The sequence below is a fragment of the Equus quagga genome, chromosome 15 (genome assembly GCF_021613505.1).
Source record: "Equus quagga isolate Etosha38 chromosome 15, UCLA_HA_Equagga_1.0, whole genome shotgun sequence".
Taxonomy (NCBI): domain Eukaryota; kingdom Metazoa; phylum Chordata; class Mammalia; order Perissodactyla; family Equidae; genus Equus; species Equus quagga.
The window spans coordinates 22,635,683-22,654,743 of record NC_060281.1 but is presented as its reverse complement, the minus strand read 5'-3'; the positions used below and the strand labels follow the sequence as shown (position 1 = coordinate 22,654,743).

At 50.0% G+C, this 19,061-nt stretch overlaps 1 protein-coding gene across 11 annotated transcripts in view; it reads right to left on the bottom strand.

Moving 5' to 3' along the window:
• The window catches only part of TRERF1 (transcriptional regulating factor 1), a 194,536-nt gene that overhangs the window by 29,011 nt on the left and 146,464 nt on the right, over window positions 1–19,061 (bottom strand). For 5 of the 11 annotated variants that reach the window (XM_046640089.1, XM_046640088.1, XM_046640091.1 and 2 more), the window contains 6 exons: window positions 8,642–10,342; window positions 7,128–7,174; window positions 6,075–6,225; window positions 4,731–5,033; window positions 939–1,326; window positions 177–243 (listed from right to left, as the gene is read on the bottom strand). In XM_046640089.1, coding sequence (XP_046496045.1) covers window positions 177–243; window positions 939–1,326; window positions 4,731–5,033; window positions 6,075–6,225; window positions 7,128–7,174; window positions 8,642–10,084 — 2,399 coding nt within the window. In that variant the 5' untranslated portion in view covers window positions 10,085–10,342. The remainder of the gene's footprint in view (window positions 1–176; window positions 244–938; window positions 1,327–4,730; window positions 5,034–6,074; window positions 6,226–7,127; window positions 7,175–8,641; window positions 10,343–19,061) is intronic. The other 6 variants (XM_046640092.1, XM_046640093.1, XM_046640097.1 and 3 more) reach the window with 4 other exon arrangements.

Genomic DNA, 19,061 nt, shown 5'->3' with positions numbered 1-19,061 from the left:
TGTGCTCTGCTTCAGTGGCCTGGGATTCAGGATCCGGGGCGCGGACCTACACACTGCTCATCAAGCCATGCTGTGGTGGTGTTCCACATACAAAATAGAGGAAGATGGGCACAGACGTTAGCTCAGGGCCAAGCTTCCTCACATGCACACAAAAAGAACAACTGGCTTTTCCTTACGGTTCAATGTCAACCGTCTGCTCTCCAGGCCCTGGGGTGACTGTCACACTGCTGCCATCGATGCTGTCTGAATACAGAAAACAGAGATCACTGGTCAACAGGGAAGGGGTACTGAAGAAACTGAAGCAAATGAGCAATTACTGAACAGTCATAATAGGGCCCCCGTCCTACCCAACCCATGCCAGAGTCACCACCACTAGTCTCCAAGGAGCTGGAGTGTGTGCTAACTGGTTTAGGATGACCCATTCCTCACACAGGGTAAGGAGAAGCCAGCTGCCCCACTCTGGTCTGCTAAGCTGTCTTGTTTCTACAGAACTATTCTTGCTCCAGAAAGAGACCCTGGCTACAGGCTCTCCCTGCTTGATCTTTAAGCAGCACACACCCTAAATGTGTAGGCCCCGGTCTTGCACATAATCCTATCTGTACGGCTACTTAGTACTTTTCCCTTGGGTGCCTTTACGCAATTATCCACCACACAGTCCTATTATTTAGTATGTGCACACTTCAACTGTTTCCTTATCCCAAAGAGACTGTAATCATCACTTCACGCGTTTGTCTCCTCAGCTAGACTGTGATTCCCCTGAGGATAAGTATTCTCTATTTGTTCTAAGTATTTCCAGCACCAGCACAGTGCCTGGTACGCGGAGTAGATAAGCCACACGTTAGGGGCGTCAAAGAGAGAATTACAGAAGGTGAGACCTCGCAGGGAGGTCCCCGGCACAGGCAGGGGTGAAAGCCCCGGGTCCGGGAGGGGTGACTCACTGGAGCGGCAGAGCAGCACGCGCGGCGTGGGCGTGAGGGGCGTGAGGGGCAGCTGGGGGTGGGCGCCGGGGCCGTGCCCGGAGATGAGGACGTTGCTGAAGAGCCCCGAGCCCTGGCGCACCGGGCTGAGCATGGGCGGGGGCGTGTAGGGGGGCAGCTCGTGCGCGGGGTCCAGGAGCAGGTGGTCCCCCAGCACGCGCGGGGAGCGCAGCTGGCTCTGGTACAGGGTGGCGCCCGAGTAGGAGGCGGCGGGGCTCGGGTGGTAGGAGGGCGGTGGCGGGATGAAGAGCGGCTCGGGCCGGTGCCGGAACTTCTTCTTCTCGGGCGCCGCGGTCTTGTGGGGCTCCTCAGCTTTGGCCGCGCCCGGCTGATGCTTCCTGGGAATTTCCTGAAACGGGGAGAATGCTGCGATTCAGATACCTGGGCTTTCCCCACACGCCGTTTCCACAGGTTGAGGGATGGGGAACTTCCGTCCTACTCCGGACCCCTTTCCACTCGTCTGACCCCAGCATCCTTGGCGCTAAAAAGCAGCCACCTCTGTTTCGGACCAAGCGGGTTCTGGTGGCTTCACTGGGGAGAAAACTGGTGTGGAGGAAATCCCTCATGTCTGGAGGGAGATGGGGGTGGTAGGAATAGTGGGTGGGCAAGAAAGAATCAATTCACATTCTTTATTGCTTATCACTGCATTCCCATCTGGCGTGGAATCCAGCTGAGCGGGCCCTTTAATTCCCCACTGCTCCCCCGGGACAGACATCAGGGACAGATAACACATGTTCTGAGAAGGGGACAGAATAATCCATTCAGGGAAGCTGGGCAGAGGCTGTGGGGCAGGAAAAGGGGGTCAGGTCTAGCCAAGGTTCCCAGGGCCAGTGACCCACACTGGGCTCTCTTTCAAGGTAACTTTCTGGCTGAGGGAGAGCCATCTATGATTTTAAGGCCCCTTTCCTGTGCTCCCCTAGAAATAGAGCCAGTTAACCTCCCCCTCACCACCCCTCACTACTGCTCCCAGCACTGGTGGCTCATTTGTAGCAAGCCCCTCTCCTCGGCTGGCTTCCTGTCAGCCGTGTTAGTTTATTTTATGGCAGCGGAACCAAGCATAGTCTGGAAGGAAGGTCTGCCACATGGATACATATATACCAATAAGTAAACATATGCACGTAAATAGATAAGCAGGGCATGCCAAAGCCAAACAGAAACAGACTCGGGTTGTGTGCCAGCATCAGCCCAGGAAAATGAGGAGCTGGGTGTGGCTGCAGAGGCAGCAGTGCGGCTGGGAGAGGCGGCAGGGGTACTTGCAGAAAGGTTCTGGGCAGTCTGTGGTACCCTCTCAGGCCCTGCAGGCCAGTGCCAGTCACAGCCGCAGTCCCTGGCAGTTCCTGTGGCCAGGGTGGCGCCTGAGTAGGAGGCAGCAGGGGGTGATGGGAAGGGCTGGCCACAGTCACATGACCAGCTGCCTCCAGGCCATGTGACCTGCCCCTGTCGCCCCTCAGCTCTGGGCTCCCTCTCCCTCTGGACCCTGCTGCTGACTTGAGCACTTCAGGCTGCCCCCTCCTTTTTCTCCCTCAGCTTCGTTGTCTTTCGGGGCCCTGTCCCAGCCTCTGGGATGGGAGCCTAGTGAAGCAGAGAGGTGGGGAAAGGAAGAGGGCAGAGGACCCCCAGGCTCCCAGCTCACCCCTAGGGGGCTCTCCTTAGGCGAGAGCACCTCAGCCTGCCTCCTCTCCCACCAGAGGGCTCCTCACTGCGTGAGGCTGAGGTAGAGACAGGGGGCTGAGGAGAATGGGGAGAGGATGCCAACGCCCCCTAACTTGGGGAGCAATTCTGAAACTTTATACCCTATTCCTGGTAACTGATGAGGTCATGTGAGCACATGCAGACCTTGTGTGACCTCAACTCTGCACCAGAATCCAGACCTCCAATCATAGGGTCAAATATCCCTCTTGGGCTTCCTTTACTTGAGCCTCTGGTCCTGCTATTCCAGCTCTAAAGCTGGATCTTCCAGGCAAGGCTCTGAGACCCTGGGCCAGAGAAGCCACCTACAGTGTCAGACCCGGATGTCACTTGAGAGGGAGCATTTACAGTGTTCCACCCCTCACAAGCTATTTGGACCCTCTGTGGGGAAGGCCAAGTACTGGGAGGTTTTAAAAGCTCCCCAGAGAGGTGAGAACCACTGATGAGTCCAATCTCCTCAAGGTCAGGGGAGAAATCGAGGCTCTGAGAAGGGGCAGGTCTCAGCTGCCTTCATCCCAGCTGGCTAGGAGCAGAGCCCCAGGATTAAAACTCAGGGCTCCCGTGTGAACATTTTAATTTCTTTATATCAAGTGTCAGGATATACTTGCTCACATTTACTCAATCCCACCTACATGCTTCCACTTCGGCTTATCTCCCAACTCATGACGTCGCTCTCACCGTTTCCACAAAGCCAAGTCCATCTCTGCCTTCAAAACCCTGCTCAGAACGCCCCTCATCGTGACCTCTGATTCTGACCAAACTCATACCAAACTCCCTCGCCCCTCCCAGTCCCTAATTACTTTAGCTACCCAGGTGTATTCCCTCCGGCCACACCAGGGTCATCACTGTTTCTCCTCAGCCCTGGTGCTTCTCTTCCTGTCTTGAATTGGGGTGGGCGGTGCTGCCTGAGGCTCAGATCCCTGTGTTACTAGGAACCTACTGTCTCCAGCTTCAGGCCGTTTTCCAAGGGAAAAACAGTGGCTCTCCCACCAAATTAGGAACTTCTCTGGGCAAAGAGGGAGCTTGGCTATGTCACTTCATCTCTTTGCCTGTTGCTGGCACCCAAGTCCTGCCAGCTTATGAAAATCCTCATCCCCAGAGCTTCTCCACCAGTCTCTCCTCTTCTGAGACCTTGATATTACATAGAGAACTAGAAAAGCTCTTTTTGTACTTTCCTAGTTCTCTTAATTATCCTCCCTACTTCTACTCTAGCCCAACTCCACCCTCGTGCCTCCTGGAATCCCAGCAGCCATCTATTCTCTAAGGACAAATTTGACCCAGCACACCACTTTGTGGCGAGGGGACAAATCTGACATAGTCAACCACATGGGGTCCAGACTCCTCGGAGGAGGGAAGGAGGGAGGGAGTGGGGGAGGGAGAGAAATTCAGAGAGCGAGATCTCTGTTTCAGAGCGAAGCTAATAAGCTGCTTGGGTAAAGCACTTGGAATTTGAGAAAGAGAAGGAGAACTTAACAGTGAGTGAGAGATGCAAATCTCTTTGCTTTCCTGAGATTGGGGGTGGGTGTCCCTCAGGGAAAATTATTTCAGGAGCCTTAATGAATTAGGTCCTCCGAGGGTAATTTTGCAAGTGTGATACTGAAAATATTAAGCATCTGGTAAGGGTGACCATCAGAATGGACGCCAGGGCTATGGCTTGGAGGCCCTGCTGTGCCAGGGGTTACATCTTTGGTTGCTACATTTGGGGAGGTCTGGAGATCCTGGGGGAGGGGCCAAGGCCCTGGGCAATAGCTATGTACTATCTGGAACAGTACTTCTGTATTTTAATAACCGATTACCAGCTGAGTTATCATTTCTGTTTTAATCTGGGAACACTCTGCGCCTCTCAGAATCTAACCCAGACCTTTAGCCTGGAAGAGTAACAAGTTACTGGATAGAGGGCGATGTGAACAAGAATGAGATTCCCAAGGCGGCCAGGGGGACGCAGCCCTGAGTGGCCACGCCATGTCTGAGCTTAGGCCAGTGACCCTGGAAGAGCTGTCCTCATCTCCAAGAAAGCAAAGGGATGTCCCCAACCCGGGCAGGCAGGACAGAGCAGCAACTCACAGCAGGCGTGCGGGGGGCAGCCCCTTGGGGGGAGTGTGGGGGAGAGAGGGTCATCCTCACGAGCACGGGCATCTCGTCGTCCGACATCGAGCTGGCTGGCTTGTCTCTGGCGGAGGGGGCGGCAACGACGCTGTTGGCGAAGCCCTGAGAGCTGGGCTTGGGCGGGAGAAGCTTGACAGGGACAGACACGGGCATGACCATGGGCGTGAGGCTTTCTGCCTCGGGAGGGAGCTGCGGTGGCGGCGGAGGCGGAGGCGGCAGTGGCGGCTGGGGCTGAGGCGGCGGGGCCTTCTCTCCTTCCTCCTACACAGACAATAAAGGCTTTGATCCTGGGCTGAGAGTAGCTCTCACAAGGGGAGCACACTTTGCTTTTCCAGAAAGGTTCCAGGACATCATGCATGGGTGACAGAGAACCACTGCAGGACCCTGAGTCCCTGGGCTCAAGTAATGACTGGGGGCAGTGGACAAGGTCACACACTCTATTTTCTACATTTAAGAAACCTTGACCGTGCATCACTTGTATATCAAAACAAATATTTAGAAAAATTTTTGTGTGGTTGTCATTGATTTTTTTTTTAAAAAAAGGATATGGACTTGCAATCAGGCAAAAAAAGACCCCACATAAGTTTTTGTGTAGGATCTTTTAATACTATGGGCCTCAGTTTACTCATCTGTCAAATAGAAGACAAAGTTCTTTTATCTGGCATGGTCAGGAGCTGGAGGGACCTGGGTAATCCAAAGTTTTGGCAAACAAAGCATTAATCCCATACACTTAAATTAAGATCAACCATATGCAAAGAATCGAGAAAATTCTTTGCATTTTAACCTAACTCTAAAGCTGCATGGATGGTTCACTACGTGGATATCCTACCTGGATAATCCTGAGGGCATTTAAAGACCTTTGGATGCTAGAGTCTAATACGAGTGCCTGATGAAGTGAAAACGCTGGCTGAGAGCCTGTTGGTTCCATCAGCTCTCCTTGGCCATTGACTGCTGATCGGGAAAGTCCAAGTGACCCTGGGCTTGGGCGCTTCAAGTAGCTCAAGTTAAAAATAATATTGCATCTACATGTTTTCTCTGCTGTCTCCTCCATGAGGTGGAGAGCCTGGGATCCCCTAAAAGGATTACTAGTACCTTTGTTTTGACTCTTGTTCATGAAGCCAATGGAAGTGGGACTGTTTGACCTGTCTGGCTCCAGCGTCAAAGTGTAAGCACTTCCCTTAATTGGGGGAGGACTGTGCCTCCCCAGGTGCCCGCATGGGGCTCACACTCTCTGTCTGACGGCAGCAAAGCAAAGCAAGCAGCACATGGGCTGGGGAGGACTGGGCACTGGCTCCTGCTAACCTGTTTGAGGCTGGGGGAAGCCCTCATTCCCCCATGGGACCGCATGTGGCCATTCAGCGCAGGCAGGCTCTTGAACTCCTTCAGGCAGATGGAGCACGTCAGCTTGTTCTTGGCATCAAACTGTTCCCCAAACACTCCTTTTAGTTGGCCACTGCTCAAGGGTAGGGCCAAAGGGAGAGGACACGCACGTTGAGGAAGGGGAACAGTGATTTATCACACGACCTCACGCCCTAGGAACCCATTTTACCCATCCACTGCCCCCAGGCCCATCGCCCCACTTGCATCACTCCAATACCCTTCAGAGAAGTAGACCCAATTTATAGATGAAAAACTGAGGCTCAAGAGTGGGCAAGGGCTTTCTCAGTCACGCAAGAGTTGCTCAAAACGCTCGTCTTCATTCCAGGACTTCTGGTGCTGGGTGTTCCCACCTGTGGCTTATTACCCCTCTAAGGTCAGCTTGGGCTGCCTCTTCCAGAAGCTTTCCCTCAGAGACACCTGTCTGAATCCTCTGGGTCAGCCTCCAGACCACACGTGTTAGCAGTTTATCAGGCTCTGGCTAAGTCTGTAATTATTTACCACACCCATGAGTGGAGGACACAAGTCTGTACTGTTCACTGTTGTATTCTCAAAGCTTAGCTCCATGTCTGGCACACAGTAGGTACTCAATAAATACTCACTGAATGAATAAAGGGACAGTGGACAGAACATGGGCTGTGGAGTCATTCCCAGCATTGCTACTTACTTGATGTGCAACTTTAAGCTCTCTGAGCCTCAGTTTTTTCGTGTGAAATAATAGGAATAAGAAGCAAACAATGGTTGAGTGCTTAGTATGTGCTAGGCACGTGGTAATCCTGTCCACCCTCACTGGGTAACATTATTACACATACTACAGAGTGCCTAGCACACGGTGAGCACTCAAACGCAACAGCTGCTACTATTATTCCTACAAACTTGAGGAATTGACTTTGAATTTGGAAATGAATCATGAGAGACAACCCAGGAAAACCTCCCAGTCTCCCAAAATGCCACCAAGCCTCCTTGCATCCATCCTACCTTGACTCAGGGGACCCTGGCTGGGCTCTGCCATCAGGTAGGTGCATCTAATTTTGAGCCATGCAGGACACCGGAAGAAAGAAGAAAGAGGAAAAACATGTGTTTCTGACGGGGAGGAGTCCTTGAGTGGCGGGAAGCCCAGGGCCTGCACTTTGAGGATTCTTCCCCTCTCCACCTAGCACTCATCCTGCTCACGGCTGCTCATGCCCTCGCTCTTCCTCACCTGAGACTTCTTTCCCTTGACTGCTCCCCAGCTTGGGACCACGCCCCACTCTGGGAGCTGCCGCCAGCCACAAGCCCACCAGGACTCAATTCCCCACCTCGTCCCTTCCTGTTCTCCCAGTCTACCCACTGTGTGCACAGAAAGGCTCCATTCCCATGAGACACACAGAATGGAGAGAGCTGAGCAACACAGCATCATGCCGAGAGACCTCCTGCTCAATTCCCTTCCAGGCTTGGCCATGTCGTCTGATTCTTATCTTCACAAAGGCTCTCAGTTACAATGGGCCTGAGTCCCAAACAAAATGGCATCGAAGGGAGTTCCTTTCTGGCCTTCAACCTCCATCAGAGTCCTCTCTCCATCTATGCTGGTCTTATTCAGGGTTCCCTCCTCCTCTGACCCTTTGCCACATGTGTAGCACTTGGAAATGCCAAGGCATGAACAGTGGCCAGTATATAGTAGGTTGTTTTGTGGTCAAATACATTTGGGAAACAATCAAGGGTTAATAACCATGGCCCACAGGCTGAATCTCGTCTGCAGACATGCTTTGTTTGGCTACACTGCTTTTAAAGATCTTGAATAAGAATGCCATTGGATGGGGCATCTGCTCTCCAGGCCACCACAGTTGCCACCACTCCCTATTGTCTCATACCAGGCCATTTTGCTTATAAACTTTACCTGCCTGGATCCTGTGAGCAGCTAAGGTTTTCATCTCTGCAACTACATGAGGTAGCCCCTTTGGGAGATCCACAGCGCATATTAGCATATAAAGGCTCTGAGAAGCCCTGAGATTGCAACTTGTTCCACTTTAAGAAACCCCCAGATTTATTTATCCAGAGAACCCATTTCCCACCCCCAGCAATATCCATTAAACATTCTACAGAACTCCTGTTCTGAGCAAAATACTTTGAGAAATGCTGTCCTAATGTGGTCTCCCTCCCAAAGGGGCAACAATTTCACAGGGAATTCCCTGAGGATACAGATCTAAGGGGGGACCAGAAACCCCCACCATGTGGTCCCTGGGCACATGACTCAAGCCTTGATCATTACATGCATCATTCAGGACCTGACATGGTATTTTGGCCATCTCCTTAGCAAGATTATAAGTTCAATGGGCAAAGTCAAAATTGATTTTGTATTCTAAGTGCCTGGCATAGACCGTGCCTGGCACTTAACAGGTTAACATTTGTGGAATGAATAAACTAAAGGGTTGGAGGGGTCAGAGACAGGACTGAGCTCTGGCTGGCCCTGTAGCACACTAAGACACCAAGAGAAACTTGCACTGTGAGAATACCTGGGGCCACATGGCACTGGGAGAGAGCTGCTGGTTCTGAGGCCCCATGTTGTTGAGGTGGATCCCACTGGGGGACAGGAGCGGCCGATGGGGGAGGGCACTGCTGACCCGGTTCAGATCCGAGCTTGCTGGGTCTCCCATTCCTGCATCAGGAGGCCCCAGGTCCCCGTGGGAGCTCAGCATGGCCTGGGCCTGCCTGTCGCTGGGGTAAGTCTTGGGCTGACTGTCCTCCCGCTGCTGGTGCTGAGGCAGGTGGCTCTGCTGGTAGAGGGCGTGGCTGTAGGACTGCTGGGGCTCCTGGTAGTAGTACTGGGGCATGGAGCCCAGCTGAATCAGCTGGACAGCGTGTGCCTGCTCTGGGGTGTACTGGTGGGGGTCCCTGTGATAAGAAGGGGGCTGCAGGTGCATCTGTTGCTGCTGCTGCTCTTGCAAGTGCTGCATCATGGGTTGGGACTGATAATACTGAGGTATCTGCATTGAACCCTGCCGCTGCTGGAGCTGCAGCTGCTGCTGCTGCTGCTGCTGCTGTTGCTGCTGCTGCTGCTGAGGCTGTGGTGGGCGAATCTGCTGCTGCTGCTGCATTTCTTGCATCGACATACGCTGCTGCCCAGCCTGCTGCTGTTGCTGCTGTGGGTAATACTGGTGCTGCTGCATCTGTTGCATGTGCTGGGACAGCATCTGTGGGGCCTGCAGTGGCTGTCCTCCCGGCACTGGCATCTGAGCCAGTGGCTGCTGGTAGTCATAATACATGTGCCCTTGGCTAGGGTGCTGCCCAACCTGAAGCGCTGGTTTGGACAGCCCACCAGTGAAACCAGGGTGAGGCTGCTGGGGCACCTGCTGGTAGCGGGAAGGTATAGCCGGTGCTGGGGGCTCCACGGGCTTCTGGGACAGCAGCTGGCGGAGGGCACTGTCCGGGGCCCCATCCATCACTGCTGACTGGGTGTGCAGCACCTGGGCCATATTGTTGACCTGAATTCGCAGGTTTTGGTTGGCAAACACCTGGGTGAAAGAGTCTAGTTTGTGCAGGACACCGCTGGTGAGCTTCTGAGTCCGGATCTCACTGGCCTGGGAGTAGGTGTATTGGTAGCCATCGGTGGGCTCAGCCTGGGCCGGTGCCCCCCACATCATGTTTGAGTTGGTCAGGTTGCCACGTAGCTGGACATGGTTTCCAGGCCCTGCATGGCCTCCCCACCCTCCCTGCCTCGAGGTATCCACTTGGCCAAGGTTTTTGGAGCCAACAGGCAAGCCTAGACCATCTCGAGTATCTTGAGGGAAGTGGGGAGAGATGGGTGAGGCCTGAGGGGCATCCATGGCAGCCCCTGTGACTGTATTCCCATAGTTGTGGTTCAGCCCGCCATGGACCCCAAGTGGTGGCTGTTGGTAGAAAAGGTTCTCACCACTGTGGGCCACGTGGTTGGTCTTGTACAGCTGCTGATCCCCCATGGTGCCCGCCTTGGTCGTGCACGTCCAGCCACAAAACCATAAAAAAAGGTAAATGAAACAAACCCAAAAGGACTGAAACCCTGAGAAGCTGAGAGAAAGCGTCCACACTACTCCACGGCTGACATGTCTGTGAATGCGGCTGGAGCCAGGTGTTCCTGTTGGCCTGTACCACTCATGTGCAGAGCGGCGGGTTTTACATCCTCGCCCGGGCTGAGGTACGGAGCAAACACCAGCGTGGGGAAGAGATGCCGCTCACACCTGCAAGACAAGATGCAAAGGACAGGAAAGTATTTATCTGGATGTTCTGCGACAAGCAATTACATCTACCATGACCAATTATAGAAATAAATACAAAACAGAAGACTTGATTAGAGATAGCTAGTGTCCTATACTCCACACCCTTCTCACTGATTCTGCAGATCTTGACCCTCATGTGAGATGTGAACTCTCTTACTTTCAAGCTGTTGGCCAACGGCTCACTAGTTCATTGATTGGTCAATTCACTGTTATGCTCACTGATTAATTCATCCATTATTCTGGGACCCTGCTTTTGAAAGCTCAGCACTATTCTAGGACGTGCGGGGGATACGAAGACATTTAAGACATTCATTAATCAATTTATCTGCTCAACACTTATTAGACACCTACTAAGTGTAAGGCAAAATGCCAGGAGATGATTAAGACATAGGCTAGCTCTTCAAGAGCTTACAGTTAGAAAAGGCGACAGGTTATATGAATAAGTACAAGACAAGGAGGAAAAAGATGCATGTAATAAAAAGGTAAAACTATGAGTATGGAATTCAGACTGGAGAGCTTATTTCTAGCAGAAGAATGGAATTAGAAAAAGCTTCAAGGAGGAGCATTGCACGTGTCCATTTGCCTGTTAGGTCAGCATAGTTACCTGCCGCCTCGTGGTCCCTGCCCAGGAAAACCTCTGTGCATGGGGCTGACCACCTAGCCAGAAGCCTATGACGTGGGCTGGCACAAAAAAATAGGCTGGCCCAATCAGATTCCCTCTCTCAGGAACATGAACTAGGAAAGCTGGAGAGACTGGTCTAGTCTGGTTTGAGTTCACACAGTTCTTTCCTGGGCTTCAGGCTGGGGTATGTAAACCCCTGGGAGTATATGAAGGCTTTCCAAGCACCACACACGCACTCAAAGTTTTAAGAGAATCACTTTCCATATCCTCAACTTCCATAGAAATTCTTTTCTAGAACTGCTGCACGATAGAGGCACAAGTTGTCCTCTTATACCTGCTCTTTCACAGTAGCCTTCCCCCTTTACAAAAGAAAGGCAAATCACTTCCCATCCATCCCAAATCTTCACTGGGTTACCGCCCCAGGGATAACCCCCCACCCACCATCACACAAGTTCTACTTTCTTTTTTTTTTTTAAAGATTTTATTTTTCCTTTTTCTCTCCAAAGCCCCCCAGTACATAGTTGTGTATTTTTAGTGGTGGGTCCTTCCAGTTGTGGCATGTGGGATGCTGCCTCAGCATGGCCTGACAAGTGGTGCCATGTCCGCGCCCAGGATCCGAACCGGCAAAACCCTGGGCCGCTGAAGCGGGGCACGCAAACTTAACCACTTGGCCACGGGGCCGTCCCCTATTTTCTTAATAGAAAATTGAGAAAGCGAGGAACTCTAATAAACGAGTAGTCAACCTTCTTTGCAAGCTGGGTGGTTTCCAATTCTTACTTTATTAGGAAGCCCTAATAGAAGTAATTAAAATACAATTATTAGTGATAGACCACTGTGTGATTTTTGGTCTATAACTCAGAAGGAGACCAAGAACTGAGTGACCGTCCTTTAACAAAACTTGTATTTCTATTTGCTGGTTCACGTGAATGAAGGTTTTCAAGTGCTTACATCTATATAAATGAAAATCGGAAATACGATCGATGCTGATCCTTTTCTCATGCTAACAATAAGTAATAATCTTCCATGGATAAATAAAAAAATTGAAGAAATAACCCAGCACCAGCAATATTTTATTCCTGAACCTGGGTGGTAACCGCGTGGCTGTGCTCCCTCTGCAGTCACGCAAACTGTACGCTCTGAGCTGGTCATACAGAGGTATGTATGTCGGACATCAATAAAAAATTTTACTTTAAAAAGTCATCCAGCATCACCATCTCACTGAGATAAAATTTTAGTTTTATGTTTATTATTTAGCCAAGCTAGTAATATATTTATGTTGTTTTGATCAATTGTATACTATTAATAATTGTAATGATAACTCAAACCAGGAGAAAATTTTAATAGTTAGAGCTTTATGATTTCAGGAAATTAAAAAAGTTTTAACATCATATAAAATTGTTACAGAGAAATATGATAGGGAAAGAAATGAAAGAGTTTTAAGCATAAAAATATATTACATATATTACGTTAGGCTAAAATTCCATGGGGAAGTGAAACAGAAATAAAATTTCAAGGAGAAAAGGGAACACTGACTATTAACAAAGAGCGTGTTCATGCATTTTTAAAGTGGACGATGGTGGGTATCAAATCGCTATGGTGTTTAGACTCCACTGACTAAACAGTGATGTAATAGTTTTACTTAAATATATCCATGTTTACAATATACTGGAAATTGCATCTTCTGTAAACTTATGATAAAAAATGTAGACGTCAACTTAAAAATGGGTGAGGGGGTAAAGAGTTTTACGACATCCTTCTATGGGGGATTTTAAGCAGAAACGTTTGAAGACCACTGCAGTAGTCTCCCTCCAACTAGAAGGCGGCCTGAGTTGGTCTCTCCTTTTCTGAATGACAAGAGAAGGAGACGGACAAATTCCGAGTGAGGGATTTGGTTTGGTGGAATGAAGGATGGAGCAAGGGAAGCAGTGGGAGGAAACAAAGGTTGGCCAAAGACGGCTGGAGCAGACTCTGAATGCGAAGTTACGCGTGAGCCATGAATGGCCAGTGGAGGCTTCTGAGCAGAGGCACAAGGATGCTGGGCGTGAGGGTGCTGGGCTTCAGAGGCTGGGAGACCAACTCCCCTCGCTGCTCAAAATGTGGTCCGTATCACCTGGGAGCTGGTTAGAAGTTCAGAGGCTTCAGCCCAGATCTATTCATCAGAATCTGCATTTTATCAAGGCTCCTAAATGATTCGTGTGTAGATTAAAATTTGAGAAGCAATGGGTTAGCAGGTTCTGCTGCATCCAGGCGAGACATAATTAAGACCTGAACTCCGGTAGTGGTGAGCAGGAAGAGAGGGAGAAAGGAGAGGAACATCCCCTATGCTGCCAGTGGGAAGTGACGCTCTCTTTTCCCAAACAGCACTGGCCATCAGGGGCTATGACCCAGTCTGAGGACACCCGTCCCTTTCTCACACACACACTCTCTCTTGACGTCCTCACCCACCACACATACCTTGCTGACGCCCAATGAGTACCCCCAGCTCAGATGGTCTGAGCTCCTGATCAGCTGCCTACTCCACATCACCACTTCCACGTTCAAAGCCAAACTCAACATCATCTCCCCCAAAATGGATGCTGCTCCAAAGTGTCTCCCTTGACTCCTCCCTCTCCCTTAATCAACCACCACAACCTATCAATCTACTTCCTAATATTTTCTTAACTCTATCCATTTTTCTCCAGTTCCACCACTATCATGCTAGTCTGAGACATCATATCTGTCTTCTGGACTATTCCAAGAGCCTTCCAATTGGTCTCCCTGCTTTCAGTCATGTCCATTCTACAAACAGCAGCAGCAGAATGAACTTTTCAAAATGTGACTCTGATCTCATCATCCCACTGTTTAAAGCTCTTTGATGGCATCCTAGCACTCTTAGGTTAAAAATTAAAATCGTTAACAAGGCCAACAGGGCCCTGGGGAAGATAGTCCTCACCCTAACAATGTACCCCTCTTCTCTTTGCGCTTTATCTCCTTCCCATCCCTCACCGCAGCCATTCTGGTCTTCTCTCAGTTCCTTGAACCTGCCATGCTGCCTCCCACAACATGACCTTTGCACATGCTGGTCCCTCAACAACGGAGAGCTTTTCCCCTCCTCCCTCCCTCTCCCTCTAGCTAAGTCTGGGCATCCTTCAGATCTCGTCTCAAAGTATACTTTCTCAGAAAGTCTACCCTGACCCCAACCCCTAAGTCTACATCAGAGCCCTTTCTTATATGTTCTCATAAAACCACATTCCTTTTCTTTGGACCACTCTTCTCGGGCTGTAATGGTACTTCCACCAGTGCAATTATTGATTCATGGATCTTTCTCTATTAGAGCAGAGACCACGTGTACTTTTGTCTGATTCTATTCCCAAGCCCAGCACATTGGAGCCCCTCCAATAAGGATTTATTGAAGGATGGGTAGAGGGGTAATATTTGTTGATGAATGAATGAATGAATGAAAAAAATTAACCACCACCAAGTGTCTCAATGAATTGGTAAAGGCAGAAAAATATACTCAGTGTAGGCTGAGCACACGTTAAGTTTTCATGGAGAACAGTTAGATTTCACCTGCATCCTGATGGACAAAGAGGGCTTACAGAGATAGAGGACCAGGAAAGGTATTTCAGACGAGGGAACAGTGTGCACAAAGGCATGGAGTGAGGTGCAGGGGTCCATGCTGGGGTACTGTGTCCTTGTCAGGAACTCACCAATGATCAGGCTGAATTTGTATGGTCAGAGCTAAATTGCGGGGGCCTTAAAATGACGTCCAGCAGTGCTATCCTGTGGGCATTAGGCCTGGTGATTTCCCTACGTAACCTTCCTTGAAAGCCTTGCACCAAGTCACCTCCCCCAGAAGAATCACTTATTGAAAGTCACCAGACTCTGACTACGATCTGATCTCATGTCCCTCCACCCTGGCCCTGTGGGTGGAAGGGAAGCTAGATGATTCCACTTCTGTTGACATGTCTGCCTTGTTAAGTGTTCCCAAACTGCTGGACGAGGGGCATTTCTTTGTGTTTTGAGCTACAGGAATCTAATCTTTATTTGTTGCTATTTTCAGAACTCGGAAAGTAGTTTATTTACAAGCACAGAACCCTAGAAAGTCAGAGGTAGGTTCCCAAGCTGTGGTTCCCGGGGCCAGCAGCACCAGCATCACCTGGGAATTGTTATAAATGCAAATTCTTGGGCCCCACCCAGATGCACTGAATCAGAAACTTGGGCGGCGGGGCCCAGCAGGCTGTGTTTTAATGAGCCCTCCTGTTGAGTCTGATGCCCTCTCAAGCTGAAGACTAATCTAGAGGTCATCTAGTCTCCCCATATTACAGATGAGGAAACTGAGGCCCAGAGACGTAACTGCTGGGCCTGGAACAGTGCCTGGCTCATCGTAGTGGGCAATCAAGATCACCTGTTGAGTTAAAGGGAGGGAAAATGACTTCCCTAGGAAGTCATAAGGAGGTAATGGCAAAATCATGTGCTATTCATTTTACATTAAATTTTTATATGTTTTGAATAGGTACGATCTTCACAAGGTTCAAAATTCAAAAGGTATAAAAGAGCACACAAAAGAGTGAAAATCATCCCCAATAAACGCTTGAAAATAAAGTGAAATGTTAGAGCAAATTTTTTTAAAAGGGTATACATGAGAAGTCTTCCTCCCACCCCTGTGCCCAGATGCCCAGGACCCCTCCTGGGACAATCACTCAAGTTCCTGTATATTCTAGAGATGTTTTATGCTCATACAAGGATGCTTGTACACACCCCACCAGCAGCCCTTCTATGCAGACGGTAGCACGCCAAGCCCACAGTTCAGCATCTTGTCAAAAGGCTATTTGAAACACATCATTTACAACCTGGAAAACGGTTCTTCTTGGTGGGTCAGTCAATCTCACAGAACTGTTATAATACCAACTCAGGATTCAAGTCTTTATTATTTTTCTAATAAGGTAATTGCTTTGCTCATTATGTACAGCATTTCCTACCGGGTAACTGGCACCAGGAGGTTTGTCATTCATGAACTAATTAACAGGACTACTACTTTCACATTTCTTTGGTCAATTCCTTCTTTAGAGCAATCTCCGGGATTCTGGAGTGGGCTCAACAAATAAATGCCTGCTTGGAATCCGAGGTGCCCTCTATGCTCCCCCTGGAGCACTGCAGTCACAGGACCTAATTCTGGGCCCATCTCCCCACTGGCTGTCCAGTCATTCCAAGGCAGGGCCAGCATCCTACCTGGCTTGGGTCACAGTGACTGAGATATAGCAGATGCTCAATAAATACTCATTGAACTGAAATGCTGGGCCAGGCAAATGAGACCCAGAGTCAGGCACTCCACCCCAGGTTTCCATGCTTGACATGGACTGATGGCCAGAATTTACTATTTTCTGTTAAAGGCACAGTGCCCTAAAGCACCAGATTCATGGAAGGCTGTAGATAATCATTAGGCTTGACACAGACTCCCTAGCACAGGGATTTTTCATACAGCGGCAGCTAGTAAACATTTCCAGCTTTGCTGGCTATACAATCTGTCACAGCTCCACAGGTGGAGTGTGAAAGCAGCCACAAATGATGTATCAATGAGTCGGTGAGGTTGTGTTCCAATACAACTTTATTTATGGACACTGAAATTTGAATTTTATATAATTTTCACATGTCAAGAAACAGTATTGCTCTTCTATTGATTTTTATTCATCCATTTAAAAACGTAAAAAGCCTTCTTGGCTCAGAGGCTGTAGCTAAGAGTAGGCATAGGCTGAATTTGGCTCCAGTCATAGTTTGCTGATCCCTGTTCTAGGGCATCAAAGTCCTTCTCCCATCCCTCCATACCCCCAGGGGCACCAGGAGATGGGGCACAGGCTGCAAGGAGGATATCTGTCTGAAAGGACCATCCTTTGAACCAGAGAGACAGAGAGACAGAGAGGAAGTTGACTTTGGCCAAGGTCTCAACTGGACTTGTTTGCTTACAATTCATAAAGGGTAACACCCTGCTCCCGCCAGACCACCACTGCTTGTTTGCGGAAGAAAAACCAAAAAGATCTTCCTTTTTCCGACACTGGGTCATCATTCAGAGACTGTATACACAATTCCCCACATGACTTGGCTTAGGTTTCAGTCAAGCCTTCCTCTCAAGTCTGTCAAAGGAGCTTAACTTGGATCCTCCTGGAATTCTCACTCCAGCTCTCTCCCAACGTCCAAAAGAAGGCAGGAGCCAAGGGCAGTTCTCCAAGACGCGGCTCATGGTTTGTGGTCTCCTTTATAGCAACACTGTTGTTCTAAATGCTTTCTGATTAGTCTCCTAAATAAGGCCAGTGGGTGTCTTATAGTCCAGTAGCCCAACTACTATGGACGAGTTCTGCCAACGACAATGGTTAGTGCCGAAATCTTCCTCGGATCAGCGACTGGCTCACTCTCGCTCCTTCGTGGCCCTGAGGCTCCCTGCTCTGAGTTTCATGCTGACTCTCAGCTGAGGGAGGATTTTCAAGGCTTCCTTTGGGCAGCAGGGAACATTTATTTCTCCATCCTTCCGTCCCACCCTGTGGCATCACCTGCTCCCTCCAAGCCCTAGGAACCAGGAAGAAACCAGGGACCTGCAACATGGAGAGTTTGGACTTTGCCTCTCCACCAGGAAATGGGGACTGGAGCTATTTCACTTTCTGGGGTGCAAGTTCCTGTCCTCGCTGTCATTGCTCTCTCTTCTGGGCCAGCAGCAGCTCTCTACCAGGGAACTTACACTGCCTTCCCCTGGCGACTGCTACACGCCACTTCTTCTCTCCATCCCCATTTGGCATGGAGTGGTGTGGATGCTGAGGATGTGGGGAAAGAAGTGGGGCCACAGGAGTCTAGGGTGGCTTCCTGGAAGAGGCAGCCCTGTGGATACATTCTTAGATACAGTTTTTTAAACCACCCTCCTCCACTAATGGCAAGGACTGGGTAGGGAGGTTAGGAACATGGGCATCGAGTCTGAATATGGTGTAGTGAGAGGGGCACTGGAGTAGCAAACAGGAGGCCTGGTTCCACTGACTCTCTGTGTGACCCTGGGCAAGTCACTTGTCTTCTCTGGATCTCAACCATGTTTTTAGGTATCCTGATAACTGAAGCAAAGTTTTTCTAGAGGGAGCCTGAACAAAACCCATAAAACCACTGTCTCATCTTTTACCAACTTACAGAGGTTGAAATTTAGGGCTCAGCAGCCAATTAGCATTCAAATTGTGGAGCTGACAACTGCTCGGGGGGCAGATGCACAGAGCACGGAGACGCCACGAGTTGTCCACCTCTCCCAGGACACAGAGGTGGGGGGGTGGGAGGCAATGCTGAGCTGATGTGACTGAGCCTTTCCTGCATCTTCAGCACCGCCAGACATAACTGCTCTGGAACACGGGAGTGGGACATGCTCAGACATACCCACCTGGGATCACTGTCCCTCATGTCAGTACTCATCAAAACTTAGTTAGGGCCCCAGGGAGAAAGTGATGGGATGTAAAAGCAGGGATAGCGTAGGAAATTTACATCCTAAACTCAGGGCACCCCAGAGTCTAAAGGGAGAGATGCAATAGGCTCTGGGGGGCATGCCAGGGACAAGGGCCATTCTGGGCTGCCTGGCTCTTCCATGAAGCCTCCTCCCAATCCACAGTTGGCCCCTCACCCCATCCCCTGGTGATGGTGAGGTTGACAGATGACATAGCCAAGAGGTCTGCAGAAGGAAGGCAGGGCAGAGGAGAGACCTGAACAACCCACACGTGAGCCCCAAGTGCCCCAAGCCCTGAGTACCACATGATCATGTGTTTCTCCTAAGAAGGAGCTGCCAGGGGAATTTCAGGATAATCGGTAACCATACTGAAGACCTACTGCGTGCCAGGAGATGTCACTAGGTCACAGTCCCTGGCCTCATGAAGCTTACAACCCAGTGGATGGAGGACCTCATGGTCAGAGATGGGCATCTGTGCCTTGTCTTGTCCTTTATATTCTTTCATACAAACTCACACTGAGGACCTACTGTGCCAGGACTCTGCTAGGGAAGATAAAACCCCACAAACCTGTGTCTTTAAGCTCACAGTTGGGGGAGGGGTGAGAAGGGGTGGG